Source organism: Pristiophorus japonicus, chromosome 4, assembly GCF_044704955.1.
Source record: "Pristiophorus japonicus isolate sPriJap1 chromosome 4, sPriJap1.hap1, whole genome shotgun sequence".
NCBI classification, from domain to species: Eukaryota; Metazoa; Chordata; class Chondrichthyes; family Pristiophoridae; genus Pristiophorus; species Pristiophorus japonicus.
Genome location: NC_091980.1, coordinates 50861942 through 50886766, shown reverse-complemented (window position 1 = coordinate 50886766; position 24825 = coordinate 50861942). Strand labels below are relative to the sequence as shown.

The 24825-nt window shown below is 41.5% G+C and overlaps 1 protein-coding gene across 15 annotated transcripts in view; it reads right to left on the bottom strand.

Annotated features, from left to right (window-relative positions):
• LOC139262901 (rap guanine nucleotide exchange factor 6-like) overlaps positions 1 to 24825 on the bottom strand; it is a 448770-nt gene that overhangs the window by 100653 nt on the left and 323292 nt on the right. For all 15 annotated transcript variants that reach the window (XM_070878168.1, XM_070878169.1, XM_070878171.1 and 12 more), the window contains 3 exons: positions 20590 to 20721; positions 4434 to 4614; positions 451 to 587 (listed from right to left, as the gene is read on the bottom strand). In XM_070878168.1, the coding sequence (XP_070734269.1) occupies positions 451 to 587; positions 4434 to 4614; positions 20590 to 20721 (450 nt within the window). The remainder of the gene's footprint in view (positions 1 to 450; positions 588 to 4433; positions 4615 to 20589; positions 20722 to 24825) is intronic.

The following is a 24825-nucleotide window of genomic DNA, read 5'->3' as shown; positions in this document are numbered from 1 at the left end:
ATATTTTAAAAAAATTCCATTAGTTTGATATTTACTTTCAACAATTCTTCCATTAGTGGGCAGTACTATGGATCACAGGATTCAAGTTTGATACCTCCACTTCACCAAGCTGCTAATCTCACCTCCACTGCTGAGAATTGGAGGCCATGCCTGTCCCACAGAGGGATAGAACAAATCTGAGGGAAGAATCATAAGTCGACTGCTCTCATGCAGCTACCAATTGGCTCAGCTGCGTTATTGGTAGTTTGGAGGAAAAAATTGCCAGCCTCTTGGCCACAGTCAGTCTGTACCCAGGGAAGCAGGCAAGGATTAGGAAGAAAGTCGAGGGATTGCAAACCTTCAAATGGAAACAAATTAATTCTTCCTTCATATAAAATGGAAATAATTTGATTTAGTGAAGCTTCCATGAACTACACATATAAAAAGTACACAGCTGATTGCAGTGTTTACCTCTTTTCCATCGTCCGTTATTATTGCTCCTGCATGTTCCACTACTTCGAATATCATGACTGAGCACAGTTCTCGCCTGACAAACATGGTCATGTTGGCAAAAGCAGGGAGCTGATGCATGAACTCCAGCAATTGTTCTGCAAAGTGACACACACACATTTAGCCTGGGCAACAGTGACACACATTCCCAAAGAACCACCACCAGGTACAGTATATATAATCACATCAGGAACTCTCTCAGAACTGTTTGTTGCATTTACAGCTGGAGCGCTGAGAAAACTCAGGTACTTTTACTCTGACCGTGTGTCACCATAGTGAACACCATGTGTCACTGTCCATTATTTACTTTTTAGACATGGGTCATTTATGCTGGGCTCTGCTGTATAGCCTGGATACCAAATGAACATATACAGTGCTTCCAGAGGAACCGATTCCCCATGTTTACCTTACTGAAACTAGCTCACTTAATCTGACAACATATTTGTAGACTCAAATTTTCATGGGTCTGATATCATTGGTTCGCTCAACATCTAAGCCATTGTATTATGGAGTGCAGCCAATAGATGGAGATTCACATGCATTCTGTTGGCTGCAGTCCTGTGATAAAGGCACTTTCAAATTCCAGTTTGAAATAAATCCACCACAGATTTAAAAACTTCCCATTTAAACTGTGCCAAAATATTTCATTCTACTATAAAACTGTTAATTCACACTTTACAAAAAAAGAACTGGATGAATATTTGGTTTACGACTCGATTCGAGGATCTTTCAGCAAAAATTCAGACAGAGATAAATGACTGCTGTGCAGAACCCAATGGCCTGGATTTTGCGCTCTTGATGATGGCGTATGCACAGCGTACATCATCACAAACCATCAATAAGGCCCCACAATTTCCGGGTTTCCACATGCGCTGCGCATGAGTGAATACCCGGAACTAGCGATGTGTCATGGTTCGCTTTGACAGATTACCACACCAACCCAAAAATCTCTTTCGCTGGCACAGAGCTGGGCTATTTGCTCAATACCCAGCAAATGGCCACAAAACCCTTACACCTGGTAAAAACAAGCTGCTTTCACCAGCACAAAGGTTAATATGAATCTTAAATTAAACATTTTAAAATAAAAAATCATGCACAAATATTTTAAATTACTGTGTGTAAATTTTAACCCAGATTAAAATCTTTAAAATTATTATTTTTTTTAATTAAATTTTTATTGTATATGCTTTATTAAAAGGAACTTTAAACTAAATTTGAAAATGGGACCATAATTTTTATTCCAGTTGTATAATTTATTTAATTATTTGGGGATTCCTCATATGGAGATTCTGTTCGTAAATGGAATCCCCATAAGCATATTAGAAATCCTCCTTTCTGATTGGAGGACCTGGCCCACATGATCCCAGGGACTCTTCTGAACCACCTGTCTTCCTCGACGACTCTGTCTCCATTTCTGGGGATAGGCTTTCAACCAGAATCCACTATAAGCCCATTGACTCCCAGAGCTATCTGGACTACACTTCCTCCCATCCCGCATCCTGCAAGGACTCCATTCCATTCTCCCAGTTTTTTCTTCTCAGTCGCATCTGCTATGATGACGCCACCTTCCACCCTAGTGCCTCTGACATGTCTTCCTTTTTCTTCAATTGAGGATTCCCCTCCGCCCCGCGGTTAACATGGTCCTTGACCATGTCCGTTCTATTTCCTGCACCTCTACTCTCACCCCTCCCCTCCCCCTCAACCATGACAGGGTTCCCCTTGTTCTCCCATTTTACGCCACCAGCCTCCACGTTCAACAGATCATCCTCCACCATTTCCGCCACCTCCAATGTGATCTCACCACCAATCACATCTTCCCCTTCCCTCTCAGCATTCCAAGGGAACGCTCCCTCCACAACACCCTGGTCCAGTCACCTCCAGCACCCACTCCCCATGGCACTTTCCCGTGCAAGCGCAGGAGATGTAACACCTGCCCTTTTACCTCCTCCCTTCCCACTATCCAGGACCCCAAATACTCCTTGCAGGTGAAACAGCAATTTACTTGTACTTCTTTCAATTAAGTATACTGTATTCGCTGCTCACGATGTGGTCTCCTCTACATTGGGGAGATAAAGCGTAGATTGGGTGACTGCTTTGTTGAACACCTCCGCTCAGTCCGTAAGTGTGACCCTGAGCTTCCAGTCGCCTGTCACTTTAATTCTCCACTCCACTCTGATATATCCATCCTCAGACTCTTCCACTGTTCCAATGAAGCTCAATGCAAGCTCGAGGAACAGCACCTCATCTTTCATTTAGGCACTTTACAGCCTTCTGGACTCAGCATCGAGTTCAACAATTTCAGAGCATAACCCCTGGCCATCTTTGACTCCTTTTCCCTCCCCCCTCACCTCCATCTTATATTTTTTTTCTTCTTTCTTCTCTTTTTGTTTCTCTTTGTCTATAATGGCAGCTGGTCATTACTACACCATTCAGATTAACCTTTTTCTAACCTCTATCATCACCATTTCAATTCAGCCACCATCTCTTTTGTCTCTCTAATCTTTCCTGCCTTCCACCCTATCACTGACCTTCCCTTTTGTTCTTTCTTCCCCTCCCCCTTTCAGTGCTCAAGAATGTGCTCTTTTCGAACATTCGGCTCTTCTGACGAAGGGTCGTTGACCCAAAATGTTAACTCTGTTTTTCTCTCCACAGATGCTGCCTGACCCGCTGAGGTTTCCAGCATTCTCTGTTTTTATTTCAGATTTCGCATCCGCGGTATTTTGCTTTTGTGACCCAGATGATCAGTTTGCTGTAATTTTCACGGCCTTCTGCTGGTCGGCTGAAGTACCTGCCTGCAAAAAGCAGTAGGCATCTTTCTGATGTAAATCGAGGTCCTAATGACATAATTAGGACCCCAAATTCAATTGTTTGGGATGCATGGTTGGAACTTGTAACGCAAAACACTCCACCAATGTGTACTGGCATTTCGATCTTAAAACATCCAGACAAATATTAATTCTTTTAGTGGCGCTGTAAGGAGCACTCCTCCTCATTCCAAAAAATACTTTGGGCCATTGCTGGCACGGCCACGGTATCACCTTCTCCCACCTCCTCTGACCAACTATTTGCAGGCCTATGCTGGCATCCTACTGGACCAACATTCCTGAGGCCCAAATGCAGTGAGGTGCATCATGATGCCCGTTTGGCAATGCCCGGTACAGGCAATCAGCCAGTGTGCTACGTCAGCTGTCACCCAAAAGTCAAAACCGACCCCAGTGGGTCTATCAGTCTCAAAAAGAGGGGAAAAAAGTAAACGTTAAGGGCAAAAGTGCCTACATCCCCCTACCAGCACTGTGTTCTGACAATGGGCCGACACTTGAAATATTGACCTGCCTCCCATCTCTCTAGACAGTAACCTATCCACTAATCTATCCACCTACATTACCAACACCCTTTACCCTAAACAAATGGAGCATATAGCTAAAGTCTCAAGTTACTAAAGTCAATATTCAGATCAGGCTGAAGAGTGCCCAGAATAAAAGCTAAGATACTTATTTGTATTGCTTGCATCAGGGCTGGAACAGTACAGGATGCCAACAATAGAAAGGTCAGGCTAGAGTGTTTGGACTCAAGGGAAACGCAGGGATTCCCATGGTCATCAAAGTTCATCTGTCTATAATCAAAAGTCTCCATATTTGTTAACACGCTAGCAAGTTATTTCTGTTGCAATATATGAATAAACTGGAACCAGAAAATCATGAAAGTTAAATTGCTGCAAAGCCAAATATTTGGGTGGGCTCACTTGAAATAACATAGACCGATTTAGCATGATTCAACCCCTCTATTTTAGTATTTCTATAGCAAGTTTAGGATGTTATGAACTTAAATTCAGCACAATACTAATGTAAATAAGGCATCAAGCCAGGCAAAAGTGCATGAAAACAGGGATAGAAGTAAAGGTGGGTGGAAATGGTAGAGCTAAAGATAATTTCCCTAAATCGTACCAATGTCATCATCAGTTCGGTCCACTGGATCTTTCTCCAGACACTCTCTAACAACATCCCTGCCCATCAATGGATCAGATGCTCGGTCAATGTCCTCTTCATCTTCTTCCTCTTCTTCAGAGTCTACTGCTGTTTCTGGAAGACCGGTAAGATCCACATCCCCCATTTCACTCTCTGTAGCCTGTAGAAAGAAATACTTCTATGTTAATCAGGGTGTCCATATTAAGGTGCCATAAAAACACAGTATCTCTCTGTGAAAAGTTAAACCCCCAAGATGCCTTACTGCAATTATATAGGGCCCGGGTGAGACCACACCTGGAGTATTGTGTACAGTTTTGGTGTCCTTACCCGAGGAAGGATATATTTGCCAGAGGGAGTGCAATGAAGGTTCTCCAGACTGATTCCTGGGATGAGGGGATTGTCCTATGAGGAAAGATTGAGTAGACTAGGACTATATTCTCGAGAAGAATGAGAGGTGATCTCATTGAAACATATAACATTCTTACAGGGCTTGACAGGGTAGAGGCAGGGAGGATGTTTCCCCTGGCTGGGGACTCTAGAACCAGGGGTCACAGTCTCAGAATAAGGGGTCAGCCATTTAGGACTGAGATGAGGAGAAACTTCTTCACTCAGAGGGTGGTGAATCTTTGGAATTCTCTACCCCAGAGGGCTGTGGAGGCTCAGTCTTTCAGTATATTCAAGACAGAGATCGATAGATTTTTGGATATTAAGTGAATCAAGGGATATGGGGATAGTGCAGGAAAGTGGGGTTGAGGTAGAAGATCATCCATGATCTTATTGAATGGCGGAGCAGGCTCGGGTGGCCGAATGGCCTACTCCTGCTCCTAATTCTTATGTTATTATAGATCACAGATGCTGGTGATAGTATGATAATGTTATAAAATGAATTTTGCACTCAGATGGGACGAGTATATCAGAGATATTGATATCCTCTGAAAACATCATAAAATCAAATACCTGTACCTATTAATCTACATTGAAATTAAGGCAAGATGCAGAGAAGTGTCAGAGGTTTTAAACAGTATGGCTGGACTTGTGAATTCTCATTTTCAATTTAGTGAACATTATTGTTATATTTACTCAAAAATGAAAATATATCTATTTTAATAGATTTGGATTTGTAGAAAGTATACAGGTACAACGTCTAAAATCCGGAATCCTCGGGACTGAGTCCGTTCTGGTTTTTCGGATTTCTGGATTACAGACAAGCAAATCTATCGTCTGCAATCCGGAATCCTTGACAAAATCCGAGCCGAATTTTGGGTTTTGCCCCAAAAATGTCCGGTTTTCGGATAATAATTCTGGATTCAGAGTCCAAAACAGGCTTCTTCCCTGTTCCAGTCTGAAAATCAGTGCTCTAAATAACTAAATGGTTTCTAATTATTGAAATTACCACATCAACACGTTAGCAGGATAAGCGTTAATTGTGGGATGAGGTTATCAAAGTTTCTGGAGAACTCCTCAACTCCTAGATTTGAGAACAGTTTCAACTGATGCAATTATTGGGTCTATTGGCAAAAGGCTACTTTTTAGTCTTACTATCATTGAGCATTAACTTGCAGAACATTTATTGTTCTCATTTCTCTTACCTCATCTTAACATACTCAAATCACTGCATCTTCACAAGGCAGATTAACAAAAAATCATCCCAATATTTAGTCATCTTTTATAAACAGACACCGACGAACAAAACAGTATGTTCAGCAAAGGTGGTCCCTCACACAATTTCTAAATTATACACATTAGAAAGGGCTTGACATAAAAACAATATACTAATCTTGTCACAGGATATACAATTCAACTATTCTGCAGTCACTTGTTCTTTCACTGTTTATTAATTTTGTTGGCAGTGAAAGCCCAAGTCAAAATTCAATGTATTTTGTTCTTCTGCTTTCTAAAAAAAAAACAAGGGGAATTCAATGAGGGTACATGCTCAAACCAAAAGTTGAATTAAGAGGGCTCTTTGTCCAATCCCTGAACATGTTACAGATGTTTCTAGACATCTCAGCATTGACAACTCTTTATGACACAAAGAGCCAGACTTTATCTTGAAAGTTATTTAAAATAAAGAAACATAAACATGTAACACTGATATTAAATGCTAGCTAATATCAGTATATTTGAATAATTCACTCCCAGAGCTACTCTCATACCATCTCCACTATAACTTTTATTGTGTGCATTATGATAGAATGACTCTTTGATCCCAATTTTCCACTTTCTTTGCGGAAATTATTCCCTCAAATGCTGATTCTGCCCTCTGCTCTTTTCATAATCAATAACTTAATCTGGCATCATTAAAACAACGGTTTTGTTAAATTTTAATGATTATATAAAGGAATTTGAAACCATTAAATCAAGCTGTTGGATCATCAGATTTATTTTCAGATTAATCTGTAGCTGGTAAAACTAATTTGTTTCTGGTTGGCTGGACGGTTATGATAGACAAAGTCAAATACTAAATTATTAAACATATGGTTGAAAAGAAATGATGGCACAAGTACATCAGCATCCTGCAACAGGTCATAGATTGCAAGATCTAGTTTTAAATACAAGCCTGAACTCACCTCGTCTCTTTCCTTTGATTTAATTTCCCTCCAGTCCTCCTTTAACTTATCCCGCTATATAAACTCTCCTACTCATATTTACGGTCGACCCCTCAAACTTGCCATCTCACGTGGTCTCTTTACTCTCATTGTCTTGATCACAGCCAAGACAATGTCCAGCAACTTACTTGTATCCTTCACCACCCACATCTTCCTACTCCCTTCCATCCCCACTTACTTCCGTGTCCACCAGTGGAAAAAAACATCCACCCAAGTCACTTATAATTGCGCTTTAAAGCTGTAAACTGCCAAGCCTTTGGCCTTCCATTCTTCTCAATACTCCTGCAGCTATTAATTTGCTCAACCACTCGCTCATCTCCACCTTTAATGTTCTTGTCCACAGTACAATCCTTACTCTCCTATTCTGGCATGGCCCCATCATCACTCCCTCACGTCCAAGGGCCACAGACATGAGCCTCTCTGGCACACAACTGGTTGAACCATTTATTGCCAGATCTGGCTGGACCACATCAAACACAATCGGGCCTGTTCTCTCTCTCAAACCGTTTACTATTCTCGGATCATTCGGGAAAGCAAAGGCAGCGCCCAGCTCCTTTTCTCCACTAACAACCTTCTCCATAAACCCCTGCCCTCTCCACCCACACTTCCAACAAGTGGAAGGAGCTTATGGACTTTTTTATTAAGATAGAGACAAACCATTCAGCTGCAGCAGCCACGCTCCCCCCTGCCCCGCCCCTCCCCGCGCAAACCTCCCTCAAGGTTCTCTCCTGCCCGAGTCCTGAACTTATGTTGTCTTCTAGTTTCTGTCCCTCCATGCCTTTTCCGAGCTCATCTTGTTTATGAGACCCACCACCTGCTCTCTTAACCCTATTTGCACTAAGCTGCTGACTACCCAACTTTCTTTCCAGGCCCTCATACTAGCTGACATGGTAAATGGTTCCTTCTCCTCAGTTACTTTCTCTCTCCCTTTTAAAACTGTCGTCATCAACCCTCTTCAAAAATCCACCCTCGACCATTCTCGTCCGTGCAAACTACCTCAGGAGTGAAATGGCCCTAATCAATGCCACAAATAACGCCCACTGTGACTGTTACTTTAGTGCACTATTTCTACTCGTCCTTCTTGACCTCCCTACAGTTTTAAACACTGTTAACCACACCAACGCCTTTCAACGCCTCTCTCTTATCTGTTCAAAAATATCAAGAGCATTTCTGGGAATGGTTTTTCCTCCCACTCCCTCAACATTACCTCTGGAGTCCCTCAAGGATCTGTCCTTAGCCACATCCTCCTACTCATGTACATTATCCACCAATGTGGTGTCAGGTTACATATATATATATATATATATATATATACGCTGACGACACCCAGCTCTAACTTCACCACCACTCTCTCAAACCTTCCACTGCCTTTGTTGTCAGACTGCGTATCTGACATCCAGTCCTGGATGAGCCACAATTTCCTCCAGTTGAATACTGAAGCTATTGTCTTCGGCTCTTGCCACAAACGCCGTACTCTTGCCACTGATTCCATTCTCCTCCCCTGGCCATTGTCTCAGGTTGAACCACACGGCTTGCAATCCAGGCGCCCTATTTGAACCCTGACTCAGTGTACAATCCCATATCCCATCCATCACAAAGACTGCCTACTTCCTCTCTGTAACACTGCCCAGTCATTACCCCTGCCTCACTCCATCTGCTGCCTAAACCCTCATCTATACCTCTGGCACCTCCAGACTCAGCTATTCCAACACTCTGCTGGCTGGCCTCTCTTCCTTCACCCTCCGTTCAGCTTACCTGTCATATTCTATCCCGCACCAAGTCCTGCTCACTGACCTACATTAACCCCCAGGCCCCCAATGCTTTAAGTTTAAAATTTTCATTTAAAGCTCAATGGGCTCTCCACTCCCCATCTGGCACGGTGTCAAATTTTGTTTGATAATGCTCTGTTTGCCTTGGGATGTTTTACTAGTTAAATGTGTTATATAAATGCAAGTTGTTGTTGTGAGCGAGAGTTCGAGGCCAGGGGCAGCACAGGCCAGCCCACACTGCAATATGTGTGCTCACTAGGTCCGTGCGGCAGAGCTGGTCTCCAGTCGTCTTGGGTAATCCTTGCCACTGGACCAAGACCGAGCTCTGTCAAGCCCGTGTGGTGGCTAGTATGCAGCGGCCACCACACGTTAAAAAAATCCACGCAGAGGCATCTTCCATCCTTCAGGATGTAGCTCAGGACCTGGAATATTAGGTCCTTCATTGAAACACCTGTGAACTCATCCCTTTTCGGCGTGGAAGCAAGTCATCCTCGTTTCGAGGAACTGCCTATGATGATGATGATGATGTTGTTGTTTGTTGTTGTGTTGATTTGTGTCTGATTATGCTTCTGTGTAGCACCTTGGGATGTTTTTCTATGTTAAAGGTGCTATATAAATGCATAACTGGGGTCCCTAAGCCTTGGCTCTGCCAAGCTGTATCTGAACTGGATGGGTAGATGCGGAGAGTGTGTATTCCATATTGGGCAAACAGGACCGTTAGCTGCGTAAATTTCTCAGTAACTTGGTTTCGAGGTCAATAAACAAGAGCTTGATTTCCTTCCATGTTAAAGACTTGATTGACCAAAAATTAAGTCCCATCTATGGACATCGAGAAGCTGTAATAAATTATTTTATATTTATAATTTCAATTGGGGTAGCAAATAAAAAATGAGTACTGACTTACATAAATGCCAGCCAAATGTTATGCAGACATAAGCAAAGCAACCCCCTCTATTCATATATCTGTTATACAAGAGGATGAATGTATTAATAATTAAGAGTTTCGGATCAATGCTGAAAGCAGCCTCAGATCTAGTCTTTAACATTTACACAACCATAAGAAAGAATTGGACAACCCTTTACAATTACAGGAAATTGCACTGCGCTCGAGGACAATTACTGGCTGTCTTAAGCACAGAAATGGCACTGCATACAGGATATGCAGACTGGCAATGTGAGTTGTATTGACCGTCCTAAAAATATCAATGTCTACTGCAAACTTCACTCCCCCACTGACGAGGAAACTATTTTGACTGCACTGCGTATTTGTTCTTTTATTTATTTTTAAATTTTGCACCCAATCTGTGCAGTGCTTGCCCCGACGATAGTTGGTTTTCATTTATCCCTTTCTCAACAGGGCAAAAGGATGCTCTTTTCCTGTTTAACCTTTAGAAGAGGCATACAGCTGGGATGAGAGGGATTCGATCTCATCACTACCATCCAAAGCAACAGGAAGCCAATCCAAGTCATACATAATTAGAATCTTCATGAAGAGCATTGCTGAATTTTAACACCAACAACAGTGGAGTTTGCTTGGCAATTAAATGTGTAACACTTATCAAAGGTACAATGATCTTCTGGATTTATTATTTTTAAAAAGCAAATAAACTGGTTGGATAAAAATGAAAGCAGGATTTTATTTTAAGAACAAGTCTCACCATCAGGACTCCACTTAAAAATCAACCAGTTACTGTAGTGGAATTAGCATCTTTGATATCCTTTAGATATTTTTCCCTGGAAAAATTATTAGAGAAACACATTTGAGGAGTTTTAACCCCGACAATATTACATACGATATATGGCACAGAAACAGGCTATTCAGCCCAACCAGTCCATGCCGGATGCCTGAATGAATGAGGAGGACGCTAAGAGGCTACAGGGTGACTTGGACAGGTTAGGTGAGTGGGCAAATGCATGGCAGATGCAGTATAATGTGGATAAATGTGAGGTTATCCATTTTGGGGGCAAAAACACGAAGGCAGATTATCTGAATGGTGGCAGATTAGGAAAAGGGGAGGTGCAACTAGACCTGGGTGTCATGGTTCATCAGTCATTGAAAGTTGGCATGCAGGTACAGCAGGCAGTAAAGAAGGCAAATGGTATGTTGATCTTCATAGCTCGGGGATTTGAGCAGGGAGGTCTTACTGCAGTTGTACAGGGCCTTAGTGAGGCCTCACCTGGAATATTGTGTTCAGTTTTGGTCTCCTAATCTGAGGAAGGACATTCTTGCTCGTGAGGGAGTGCAGCGAAGGTTCACCAGACTGATTCCAGGGATGGCTGGGCTGTCATATGAGGAGAGATTGGATCAACTGGGGCTGTATTCACTGGAGTTTACAAGGATGAGAGGGGATCTCATAGAACCGTATAAGATTCTGACAGGACTGGACAGGTTAGATGCGGGAAGAATGTTCCCGATGTTGGGGAAGTCCAGAACCAGGGGACATAGTCTTAGGATAAGGGGTAGGCCATTTAGGACTGAGATGAGAAGAAACTTCTTCACTCAGAGTTGTTAAACCTGTGGAATTCCCTGCCGCAGAAAGTTGTTGATACCAGTTCATTGGATATATTCAAGAGGGAGTTAGATATGGCCCTTACGGCTAAAGAGATCAAGGGGTATGGAGAGAAAGCAGGAAAGGGGTACTGAGGTGAATGATCAGCCATGATCTTATTGAATGACTGTGTAGGCCCGAAGGGCCGAATGGACTACTCCCGCACCTATTTTCTATGTTTCTATGTTCCTAAAATGGATTTTGATACTACTGCGATTTTTTTTCAGTCATTTTTGTTGATTTTTAAAAACAGTAAATACTGATGACATTAAAAAAGTTGCCGGCACCCATGGTACAAAGGAACTGAATTAATATGGTAGCTGAATCTCTTTTGATGATGGTGTCAACCAATATTAATTCAGCTCCCTCAAAGACTGTCAAAATCAAATACTCCCTTAAGCCATTGCAATCCAAAGATGAAATCTAGTATCATTGGCCAAACATTAATATTCAAAAGTCACAAGAAATGGCAAGAAAAAGAAACAAATATTTCACAATTATATTATGATACAAACAGATAGAACAAGGAAAACAAGTGTAGTGCCCCCGTACCTGAATATATTTGTAGCAAGGTGATCTCTGTCTTTACAACAGTACTTCATTGGCTGTAAAGCACTGAGATGTCGTGAAAAGCGCTATATAAATCCAAGTCTTTCTTCAGTTATTCGAAGTTAGTGCCACCATGGTATTTTTAGGAAGAGCATTGTCCTCAGTATTTGTTTGTATGATGATCTACATTACTGAAGTTTCTAGTTGTGGCCAACACTCCAGTTTGATTAACTGTTTGTGAAGTAGGAGTGCATGCTGAGTTGCATGGCCATTTAATTTTTCATACAACAGGATGTTAGAAAACTAACAGCCTTGCTCATCCATGCCTCATTTGTAGTGAACCGAGGAGCTCACTAATCAAGTTTACTGAAGGAACCCAAATCAATTATTCTTATCAAAACCCAGCTCAGCAGGAGGGATGAAAGATTTCAATTCCAGAGTCTTTTTAGATCTGATGTAAAATTTTGTGAATTTTAACAAATTAAAAAAGAAGAAATGGCACACATCCCACTCTTAGCCCCTCAAAAATATATATCAGTTTGAAAAGACGAGGCAGTGGAAAGAAGAAACGAGTGTAAAATAAAGGAGCAAACATTGCATAAATGCTCCAGACAGAAACGGATGTGGGTGGGGAGGCGATAAGGAGGCATCTCGCATCAAATCCTTCCAAATTTCACACCTGATCTTCACCCCATATCTCTCTAGCAAATCTAGTGTCCTTTTACAATGTGAAAGATTACTTTTATTTTTTTTGGAACTTTGTTCATGACCCAATACAAACCAGGTTTGCTAAACACATTTTCAATCACTCGGTTATCGCAGACTGGCAGAAATTTCCGAGCCAGTGCCACTGTGATGTCATCAGCACTCACCAAAAAGAAAAGGATCTTATACACTTTTTCAGAATTTTAAAAGCTACCTTAATGGTGAGACTCTCCTTTTTTTTTCTTCTGAAGGCAGTGGGTATAGTTTCGTGGGTACCAGTCACCATCTGATCCTTCATCCAAATAGTCATTCTTCACGTGCAAGTCTGGGGTGCTCAACAAGCTAGTGACAACAGTAGGTATCACATCTAAGCCCAAACCTGTCCTCACTCACAAGTACTTTCCAACAGAATCAGAAGCAGAAATCTGACTGATACTTCCTTTCCATAGCTTGGGGAAGCCAAGGCCAACTGCAGCCCTCCACTGCCATGCATCTGAGATCAGTGAGACCAAGAAATACCTGTAATAAATCCTTATGGGTTAGTTGCTCATCACATGGTGCAACTGTGCTGTCCACGGAGAACTTCAAACAATTGATTAGCTACACGAAGTACATCCTTATCAAGTAAATTAGCTAGCCCAATTTTAAGATGGATTTCTCCTGAAATAACGAGTTTTTTTCCCATTATATTGGCCAGTGCCAATTATAAACAAAGATAATTTGTATCTCGACCTTGTGCTTTAAACACACCTTTGCAGCATCTCTTCTACATGGGGTAAGATGGTGCAATGGGTTAGAACATAATGGGGAAACATTCTGCTTTTGCACTTCTGGTGCAGGTAATATTTTTCTGTTCAGTAATTTTAATGGATAAATAATTACAGAATGTGGGCATGATATTTCCAGCATGCATCAGGATCATAGAAGTGGAAAATTTACTCTGCAGTCCTTTCATATCTGGGACTGGAGTTTGGACACAGACTGAGAATGATGAAATAGAAGTCTCCTTTCAACATCGGCTGCCCTGTGTAAAATGCACAGGCAGTCATGCAAGTCCACAGAACAAAACTATCCAAAATTGTGTCAAATCTGCTCTGTGAAAATAAAATGTTGACTCTTCTGTAGTTGGGAGTCAATGCATGATGTTCGGCACAGCAGAAGGAGCTTTATATTGAATCAAACCTGTGTTGTAACTGAGCTGAACATTCAGCCTATGGCAAACTGACAGATGTTAGGTGCTAAGGCAGTGGAACATTTCCCCACCTCAACGAGAAGAAAATCCACTACAAAGAAATGCAGTGCAAATGTTAACATGTCAAAACAGTTACTAGCTTTGACCCATTGCAATTTCTTTCTGAACTGATTCATCTTTTCATTGAATCATTACAAAACAGGAACTTTTTCAATTTTGTTTTACGTACCAGAACCAGATGTTTAACACAGTCATCCAATGCAGATGTCAAAACAAAGCCATGCGTTCATTTTCCCCAACTGTATTATGCAATGCTACATTACGAGAACAGCTCATTGGGTTGAGAGGGATGATCATCCAGGATTCAAGGTTGTGAGTTGAGATGGAGGAGATTGATATTACCAAGGATGAGGAGTCACTCAGTGCAGAGGCTGAGGGCTGGTATCACTGGGTGTACCCAGGATTTTGAGTGGGGTGGAACAAGGTGAGGTACTCAATGCAGAAGGTGCTGGAGGAGCAATGGGAAAGATGAAGGTATCATTTGGTATTAAGGGCAGCACCTCGGATTTGGGCAAGTCAGTGCTAGAAAACACAGCTCGAAAGGGAAGTTGCAGTAAGGAGCAAAGTTTTGCATTCCAAGAGACACGTTTCAGTCAAAACCATATCAATGCATTGTCCACAATAGGGTCGAGAATGACAAGGGCCGTGAGTGGACATTTTGGAGGGGCATCATTGTTCATCCACTGGCAGAGTCCTGGGGGACAGTTGGGGGGGGGTGAGCAGAACAAGGAGAAGGTCTGCATGATTAGCCCCCAGTAAACACGCTGGGTAGGAAGATTGGCGACAGGATGGGACAGTTAAGGTTACTTTTAGCCCTTTAGAGAATGCCGAGAGAGTAAATCTGCGGGCTTTATCCAGGTGGGATTCAAGACTGGTATGGTGGCAAGTGATTAGGAAGGCAGAGGAGTAGTGATGTTTTGGGGTAAAGATTTAGTGGGGGTGGGGGGTGGGTGGGCAAAGTATTTATAAATCGGGAAATGAAAAGTGGTAGAGGTTACAGAAAGGGAAGGAGACGGGCAAGAAGGGGCCAACCGAAATAAAAAAGAGACAGACTATTGGGCTCTGGTCTGGAGTGACACATAAGTAGACACAGAGGAAAATTAAGTTACAAAGCTAAGATTAAGTTACAAAGCTAAGATTAGAAGAAATAAGTCCTAGTCGTAAACAGAGGACAGGGAGGAGTCCAAAATTACTGGTGGGATTATGATGACGAGTTGACAGGGTGTAGTCATTTTGGAGAATCAATATCCAAGTTTGGGGACAGTTGTGGTGAGAAAGTGAATCCAGGAGCTGTTCGAGAATCAGAGTATCAATAGGAGTACTGCTGGACGTTGTTCAGTGAAAACAGAGGGCAAATGAAGAGCTGAAATAACCATGAGCCAGCAGAGGTCGATTAAGGGGTGCAGTGCAGTGGCGTCAGGTGTTAGCAGTGCACCCCCGCGGATCTGGTAGGCAGTGGGAGTGAAACCCATGGACTAAGAGCAGTGAAATGGAGTGAACCAAGGCAGATAAATGATAGATCCACTGAATCGGTGCAGATAAGGAAGCTGGACCAAGGAACTAATATAAGTAAGTGAGGATCACACAAGAACAAGAGCAGCTGATGGAGCTTGTGATGTCGGTCCCACCTAGTCCAGCTAAAGGTGATCTAAGAGTTCTGAAGAATTAGTGGAGTTAGCAACCAGAGGCAGATCAGTCATACAATGCAGTCCAGTCGAGCAGCAGTCCTGATGGCAGAGAAATCCAGGAGTCCGGGAAATCAAATGTGCGTAGAGTTCCAAACGTTGAAAAAAGCACAGTAAAAACACAGAACAAGTTGGGTCAGGGGATGGACAATGTTTTATGCACATGTAGCTTGTGTTGATTGAGCTCAAATGCACCTACCGTTAGAGGCAGTGGACTTTAAGCAATGGAGGAGTGGAGACTTGTGGGGGAATGACAAAGCTTAGCAATGAAAATTGGTGCATGTCAATTATATTGATCAGAATACCTGTACAGTACAACCACTGTCTATTACTTTAACACAGAGAACAATTTTGCAGCTTATTCTGCGAATGTGTTATGAAATTGCATCCTGCACTAAAACACTAGACTATAATTACCATTCGATTGACCCTTCTAAATGAAGCTCTGAGTGGCTCATAGTCTAAATTCTGCCAAGCCATGGAAGAAATCCAGCACGCTAGATGTAGTGTAACTAGTTAGGTTTGGTTTAACAATGTGTTCCACTTATATTTTACATACACTCCTGTTTAAAATTAGATTTCAAAAGATATTATGAGAGGAAGAGTATACACACTGATAATGTAAAACTTTTGTGAGGTCAAAGGACTTTTAAGTAGAACCTCATATGGCAGCCTCAGATGCTGGTTATTATACTATAATACTCAATCATGGACTTGCCCCAAGTGGTCATTGTATTCAAGTCCATGGTAGCACTACCTGCATGACTTCCATTTAAACATTTAGGTTGGTTGTTGGAGGGATGGAAAAAGTGATGCATTCATCTTAAGTGAAGATTCTATTTATACAAAGGAATCATGAAAACTACCCACGTCACCATCGCATGTCATTTAAAAAAAACATTGAATTAAAAATAGAAATTGTGGGTTCCTGCTTCCCCATGATTCAGAAATCAAGTCTAACACAAACTAATGCGATAGTGCGCTGCCACTTAGCAAGTGACCCCCATGAGTCTCACTTAGTGTCATAATAATAACTTTTATTTACATAGCGTCTTTAACGTAATAAAACGTCCCAAGACGCTTCATTCACAACAGTGTTACAAACAGATAAATTTGACACCGAGCCACAGAAGAAATTAAGGCAGATGATCAAAAGCTTGTTTAAAGAGGTAGATTTTAACAATCATCTTAAAGGAGGAGAGAGAGGTAGAGAGGCATAGAGGTTTAGGGAGAGAGTTCCAGAGCTTAGGGCCCAGGCAGCTGAGGGCACGTCCACCGATGGTTGAGCAGTTATAATGAGGGATGTTCAAGAGGCCAGAATTTGAGGAGCGCAGACATCTTGTGGGATTGTGAGGCTGAAAAAGATTAGAGATAGGGAGGGGCAAGTCCATGGAGTGATTTATAAACAAGGATGAGAATTTTGAAATCGAGGCATTGTTTAACTGGGAGCTAATGTAGGTCAGAAAGTACAGGGGTGATCTTGACTTGGTGCGAGTTAGTACACGGGCTGCTGAGTTTTGGATGACTTCAAGTTTACGTAGTGTGGATTGTGGAAGGTAAGTCAGGAGTGAGTTGGCATAGTCAAGTCTAGAGGTAAAGACATGAATGAAGGTTTCAGCAGCAGAAGAGCTGAGGCAGGGACGGAGGTGGGCAACATTACGGAGGTGGAAAAAGGCAGTTTTAGTTATGCCACAGATATGTGGCTGGAAATTCATTTCAGGGTCAAATATGACACCTAGGTTGCGAACAGTCTTTTTCACTCTCAGATTGATGCTAGGAAGAGGGATGGAGTCAGTGGTTAGGGAACGCAATTTGTAGCAAGGACTAAAGATAATAGCTTCGGTCTTCCCAATATTTAACTGGAGAAAATTTCTGCTCATCCAGTACCCAATGTCGGACAAGCAATCTGACAATTTAGATACCAAGCAGGGGTCGACAGAAGTGGTGGAGAGGTAGAGCTGGGTGTCGTTTGCGTACATGTGGAAACTGACTCCGTGTGATATCGCCAAGGGGCAGCAGATAGATGAGAAATAAGAGGGGGCCAAGGACAGATCCTTGGGGGACATCAGAGGTAACGATGCAGGAAGAAAAGCCATTGCTGAAGATTTTCTGGTTACGATTAAATAGATAAGAATGGAACCAGGCGAGTGCAGTCCCACCCAGCTGGACATTGGCGGAAAGGCGTTGGAGGAGGATGGAGTGGTCAACTGTGCCAAAGGCTGTAGATAGGTGTAGAAGGACGAAGAGGGATAGTTTATCTTTGTCATAGTCACAAAGGATGTCATTTGTGACTTTGATGAGAGCAGTTTCGGTACTGTGGCAGGGGCGAAAACCAGATTGAAGTTTTCAAACATTGAATTCATGGAAAGATGGTCACGGATTTGGGAGACAACAACACGTTCAAGTACTTTGGACAGGAAAGGGAGGTTGAAGATAGGGTGATAGCTAGCAAGCAAAGTGGGGTCAAGGGTTGTTTTTTTGAGAAGAGGGGCGATGATAGCAGATTTGAAGGAGAGGAGAACAGTACCCGAGGAGAGAGAGTACCCGAGGAGAGAGAACCGTTAACAATGTCGGCTAACATGGGAGCCAGAAAAGGAAGTTGGGTGGTCAGCAGTTTAGTGGGAATAGGGTCAAGAGAGCAGGAAGTGGGTCTCATGGATAAGATGAGTTTGGAAAGATTAAGAGGAGAGATCAGAGAGAAACTAGAAAAATGTGAGTTTAAGGCTAGGACAGGTGGGAGCGTCAGATGAAGTTTAGCCCTGTAGGTTAGGTGAAGGAAGTGAACTCGCAGAGGCAGCTGATCGGATGGTCTCAATCTTTGATACAAAGAAGTCCATGAGCTCCTCACACTTGTTGCATACAGTTCCTTCAGGTAACACACTATCACTTCGTTCTCTAGAAGTGCACTCTTGGGAAGATACCACAAATTCATTACTTTTTAAAGAATGAAAAGCAAGCTGCAGGTGGTAATATTCAGAGTAAAGCCACTGGTATACAATACATGTTAGAACCCTGCATCACGTGAAGTATTTAAAGCTCTGAATCAATAAGCTATCTTGGTTAACAAAAGATCACAAATCAGAAACCTCTGTCCAAATGTGATATTATAGCTAATGTCAGGGCATAATTCTAAAGGTTACAGTGGCATTTTAGATTCTTTAAGCTAGCAATGTATTATTTCATCAAATATCAACTTGACATTTTAAATAAAACACATTTAAACATTGGTCAGAAGAATGTCAGTAACCACGATGCAATATCGAAAATCAACTATTTTCAAAATAGGTAAAAGTCTTGCTCTGCCCAAACTAATGGTCACATTTATTATTTTAAGCTGACATCTCATCAAATATTTACTTCTGCATAACCTGCTGGAAATAAAAGCCTCTTTTCCCTTTCAATGTGCAATCAACAGATTTCAGAAATATTAGTTAATTCTAAGAGCATGGCCAGTTTTGCGAGTTTAACTTAAAACACTTGTACTTGGTACTCTCTGTTAGAAGATAACACTCGATATTACAAGATCTTAAAACAGTAATCCTGAAAGAGAACAAAACACAGTACAATACAATCTACACAATGGCACTGCAAGTGTCAAATGGTAGGGCATACTTTTGAACCACAATCTTTTACATGCTGAAGGAATGACAATCTTCCCCTGCCTGCTGCAAGGGTCCTAAATGAAATGAGTTTGAGCAATACAATAGCAAAAAAATTTCTCCTCATTGCTGGTTATTTCATTCAATGAAATCATATGATGGTTAGCATGGGAAATGGAAAAATGTTACACTAGTGTGGAAAGAGAGCTCTTTTGTGGTTGGGGCTGAGTAGGAGGTTTACTTAGACCTAACTGTGCTATACCTGACTAGCAGTACTGACACCAGGTGCCTGAAATTGAAAGTGCTCCAATCGCCAGCATTAATAGTCCTTACCCTGATGAACACAAATTTCACAAAGAAAACTTAAAATTAAATAATAAAGCTTGTCTCCTGGTACAGTTTTGACTTTTATTAATGAACGTAAGCATACAAGATTTCCCAGTTAATCTCCATACCTCACTTTCAATGGGTTTCTGCCTAAGGTAACTAATAGATACAATGAAATACAGGAGAGCAAGGGCGTATAATCACACCAGCAAAATCTGTTCTGTGATATAACGATACTTTGTTTTGCTTTGCATCAGCCTCAATTTCCTCCAGCTCAACACTGAAGACCAAAACCATCAGAACCCGCAATAAACGTTGCTCTCTTGCCACTGATTCCATCACTCTCTCTGGCCACTCTCACAGGTTGACCCAGACTGTTTACGACCTGGCAGTCCAGTTGAACCCAGAGTTCAGCTCCAGTTCCATCACAAAAACAACTTACTCCTGCTTCCACTCCAGTTCACCCTTCCCCGCCACTAAAAATTTTACATATGCCATCATCACCTCCAGACTCGACTACTCCTTGCTGACCTCCCATTCTCGTCCCTCCTTAAATGCTAATTTAACCCAAACTCTGCTGCATGTGTCCCGCCTCGCATTCAGTCTCGCTCATCCATCACCTCCAAGCCTCAAGTTTAAATCCTATCTCTTGTCTTTAAATCACTCTTGTCTGATCAATATTCTCCAACCCTATATTCATTCCAGTGCTCTATATTTCTGACTCTGGTTTCTTGTGCATTCCCCCCACCCCCCGCCCCGTCCGCAATGTCTCCAACCCCCATATTTTCACGTTATCACTGTAACCAGAACCTTGCTCTCTGGAAGTCCCTCCCTAAACCCTTCTGACTCTCCACACCACTTTCTCTTTTCCTTTAAAAACTTCTGTCCTTGACCAAGCTTTCTGTCGACCCTCTTAATCTCTCCTTTTCTGGCTCAACATCCATTTTCTATAAAACTGTCTGTGAAGTGTCTTGGGACTTTTTTAAATGCTAAAGGTGTTTAATAAATACTAATTGTTGCTTTGTGATGTGTGATTGAGTGAATAATTACTGAAAGATGAATAATTATAATGTTTCTCCTCATTGTAACTTTACCTGATAGATATCCGACAGGCTGCTGCTCCCAGAGTCACTGGCAATACTGCACCCGGACTGGCTGGAAGGGACATGCGTCACCTGTGGATGTGGATTATCTGTGAGGTGCATCTTGGAAAGATCTGCAGGAAGCTGTAAAAATTATGAGGAAGGGGAGAAAAAAAATTGATTAATTTGATAAATAAACCAAAAACATAAATTAAAGACTGTTAGACATGCCTGCTGAACTTTACAATAGTCTTTTAAATGATCTAGGGTTTTGCAAGAGGGTGCTTGATTTTGGTAAAAGCTAAGTACCGAATACTTTAGTGTCTGCATGTGTGTAATTGATACTGATGAAATAGATATTAAGGTATAAGATTCCACCAATTCAGTCAAAATAAAATGCCAAGTTTGCATTTTGTTTTGTGGAACTAGCAAAAATTAAACATTTAAAACTTATGGACTTACCACCAATATATTCAACATTGTGACCTCAATGAAACATTTTTTTTCAAAGATTATAAGAACATTAGCCTAGCAATAAAGGATGGTCCATATCAGGGTTGTCCAAACTAGTCACATCCAGCTTGCAAACTTCTATTAAGTCTTTTGCTGGCTTACTTATATTTGCTCTGCTGTTGGTTTCAGCTGCACTAGAAAAGGCAACTCCTTCATTAGTGGATTTACAATCTAAATCACCAATAAGGGATCTGTCCACTGTCCACCAATGAAGGAGCAGACTTAACAAATCTCCAGGCCTGGAAAATTGAAATCAGCACAATAAATATGACTGAGCCAGGAACATAGAAAGAAAAGTACTCAGAGTGGGTAGCAGAGAATGGATGGTGGGTGATGCAGACAATCAACTGAAGCTGTGAAACCAAGTGGGGGGGCAAAAACATGAATGGGGCACAAACAACCTGAGAATTTTTATATATATGAAAACCTTTGTGTAATGCATCAGTGGGGAACAGTGAATGCAGGTTTCCACCACTCATGATTTTTATAATTAATTAGCTGCAAAGCTTCTGACTGATGCAACATTTAAATTGAAATATTTTAATTTCTCTTGTGAATCATGTGCATTTAAAAAAACTGAATGCCCACAAGCACAGGAACTTTTTGTTGAATCACAAGAGATGGCAATGCTAAGTTGGGATCGGTTCCATGCAAAAATTCCACATTCCAAAGTAGCTGGAATTGTGTTTAATTATGATTTTGTCTGTTCCAAATGGCCCATTAAATAATTTTGTATTTTTGCAGCAAAGAGTTGGCACAGACACTATGCATCAACTAGCCTCCTTCTGCTCTATAAACATCTATGGTTGTGGTATATAGGTTTGCCACCCTGCTCTAAAAGGTTGGACATCATTAGACTGCGCGACAATAGCTCTCCAGTAAGTCTGCCTATAAAACCTCCAGCCGCTTAACTGGGAATAGTGTATGAAAATCTAGATATCCCACAACAATCAAAGATAAAACAAAGCAGTTAGATGCCAGAGTGTATATAATGAACCCATACATATGATACAGTATGACACTTGAACAGCTGAACAAACAGGTAGCAAGTCCTTCAAAGTATAATCAGGCCAAAACTCCAACCTACCTACACATATTCAATTCTGAAAAGCAAACTTGGCAGAAAATTTAGACTGGAACAGCCATTCCCTGTATTGTTATGTTTCTTTTTGCTTTTGTCTGTTAAATTGTAACTTACTGCATAGCATGTGAAAAAAAGGAAGACATACACATTGTATGAAAAAAACCACAGAAAACCAAAAGACTAAGTAGGTGACGGATATCTACGTATCAGAGGACGAGAAAGACACATACACATACCAGGCAGCCAGAACGAGAGAAAGTGCATGAAACAGACAGACAGAAAGCGCAAGATTGAAAGCACAAGATACAAAGCGAGAAGAAAAGTCTGGTCACTCCTTTAAACTAAATCAGAACAGTACTCTCAATAGGGTTTAAAACTAAGATGAAAGCCCAAAAGATTAAAAGGAAACAAATGATAAAAAATGGAGAAAGAGTGAGAGGCAAAGAGTAGGATTCACAAAAACAATACATTTATAGAACATAAGAATTAGGAGCCGGAGTAGGCCATCTGGACCTTCGAGCCTACTCTGCCATTCAATAAGATCATGGCTGAACTTTGACGTCAACTCCACTTTCCCACCTGATCCCCATGACCCTTGATTCTCCTAGAGTCCAAAAATCTATCAATCCCAGCCTTGAATATACTCAATGACTCAGCATCCACAGGGGTAGAGAATTCCAAAGGTTGACAACCTTCTGAATGAAGAAATTCCTCCTCATCTCAGTGTTAAATGGCCAACCCCTTATTCTGAGACGATGTCCCCTAGTTTTAGACTCTACAGCCAGGGGAACCAACCTCTCAGCACCTACCCTATCAACCCCCCTCAGAATCATATATGTTTCAATTAAATCACCTCCCATTCTTTTAAACGCCAGAGAGTATAGGCCCAATCTACTCAATCTTTCCTCATAGGACAATCCTCTCCTCCATTAAGGCATGCATGTCCTTTCTCAGAGAAAGGGACCAAAACTCTGCACAGTACTCCGTGTGGTCTCACCAAAACCCTGTAAAATTTGTAGTAAGAATTTGTTACTCCTGTAGTCCAACCTCCTTGCAATAAAGGCCAACGTTATTTGCCCTCCTAATTGCTTGCTGTATCCATATACTAACTTTGTGTTTCCTGTTTGAGAACATCTAAATTTCTCTAAATACCAACATTTAATAGTTTCTCGCCATTTAAAAAATATTCTGTTTTTCTATTCTTCCTACCAAAGTGAATAACCTCACATTATACGCCATCTGCCACCTTACTGCTCACTCACTTAATCTGTCTATATCCCTTTGCAAGCTGTGTGTCCTCCCCACAACTTACTTTCCCACCTATCTTTGTATCGACAGCAATAAGTGCAGTTGCATTGCAGTCGGTCCCTTCATCCAAGTCATTAATATAGATTGTAAATAGCCAAGGCCCGCGCACTGATCCTTGTGGCACCCTACTCGTCACAGCCTGCCAACTGGAAAATGACCCGTTTATCTCTAGTCTCAGTTTTCTGTCTGTTAACCAATCCTCTATCCATGCTAATATATTACCCCCCAACCCCATGAGCCTTTATCTTGTGTAGCAGCCTTTTATGTGGCACCTTATCGAATACCTTTTGGAAATCCAAGTATAATACATCCACTGGTTCCCTTTATCTACCCTGCTAGCTACATCCTCAAAAAACTCTAATAAATTTGTTAAACGCTATTTCTTTTTCATAAAACCATGGTGACTCTACTTAATTAAATGATGATTTTCCAAGTAGCCCCTTACCACTTCCTTAAAAATGGATTACAACATTTTCCTGATGACTGATGTCAGGCTAATTGGTCAATAGTTCCTTGTTTTCTCTCTCCCTTCTTTCTTGAACAGCAGTGTTACATTTGCTGCCTTCCTATCTGCTAGGACCGTTCTAGAATCTAGGGAATTTTGGAAGAGCACAACCGATGCATCCACTATCTCTGCAGCCACCTCTTTTAGAACCCTAGGACGTAGGCCATCAGGTCCAGGGGATTTGTCGGCTTTTAGTCACATTAGTTTCTCAAGTACTTTTTCTCTACTGATATTAATTACTTTAAGTTCTTCACTCTTATTGGTCCCTTGGTTCCCCACTATTTTTGGTGTGCTTTTTGTATCTTCTACTGTGAAGACAGATACAAAATATTTGTCTCTGCCATTTCCTTATTCCACCTGTCTCAGCCTCTAAGAGACCAACGATTACCTTTGCTACTCTATTCCTTTTTACATATTTACAATTATAGAAGCTCTTACAATCTACAATTTTCTCAGCAATTACATAATATTTTAGAGGATACCAACTTTTTTATTTAAATCATAGTATAGGGAGACTGCTGTGAAGTGAAAACTGAGTTGTAGCCCTCCCCCAGTACCTCAGTGAATGTATCCAACTGAGGTAAGTTTTCTTGGAGTTGAGGTCAAAGATCAGACATGATCGTATTGAATGGCGCAGAAGGCTCGAGGGGCTGTATGGCCTAATCCTGCTCCTAATTCGTATGTTCTTATGAAGCATACAGGCTGGGGGATCCAAGCTCAATTCCAGGTCTGTGCTGCATTAATTGATCTCAACCAGGGTGGCAGTAGAGATGCTAAATCCCAAGGATAGCGAGAGGATAATCATCTACAATTCCTGGTCCTAACCACTATCCAACAA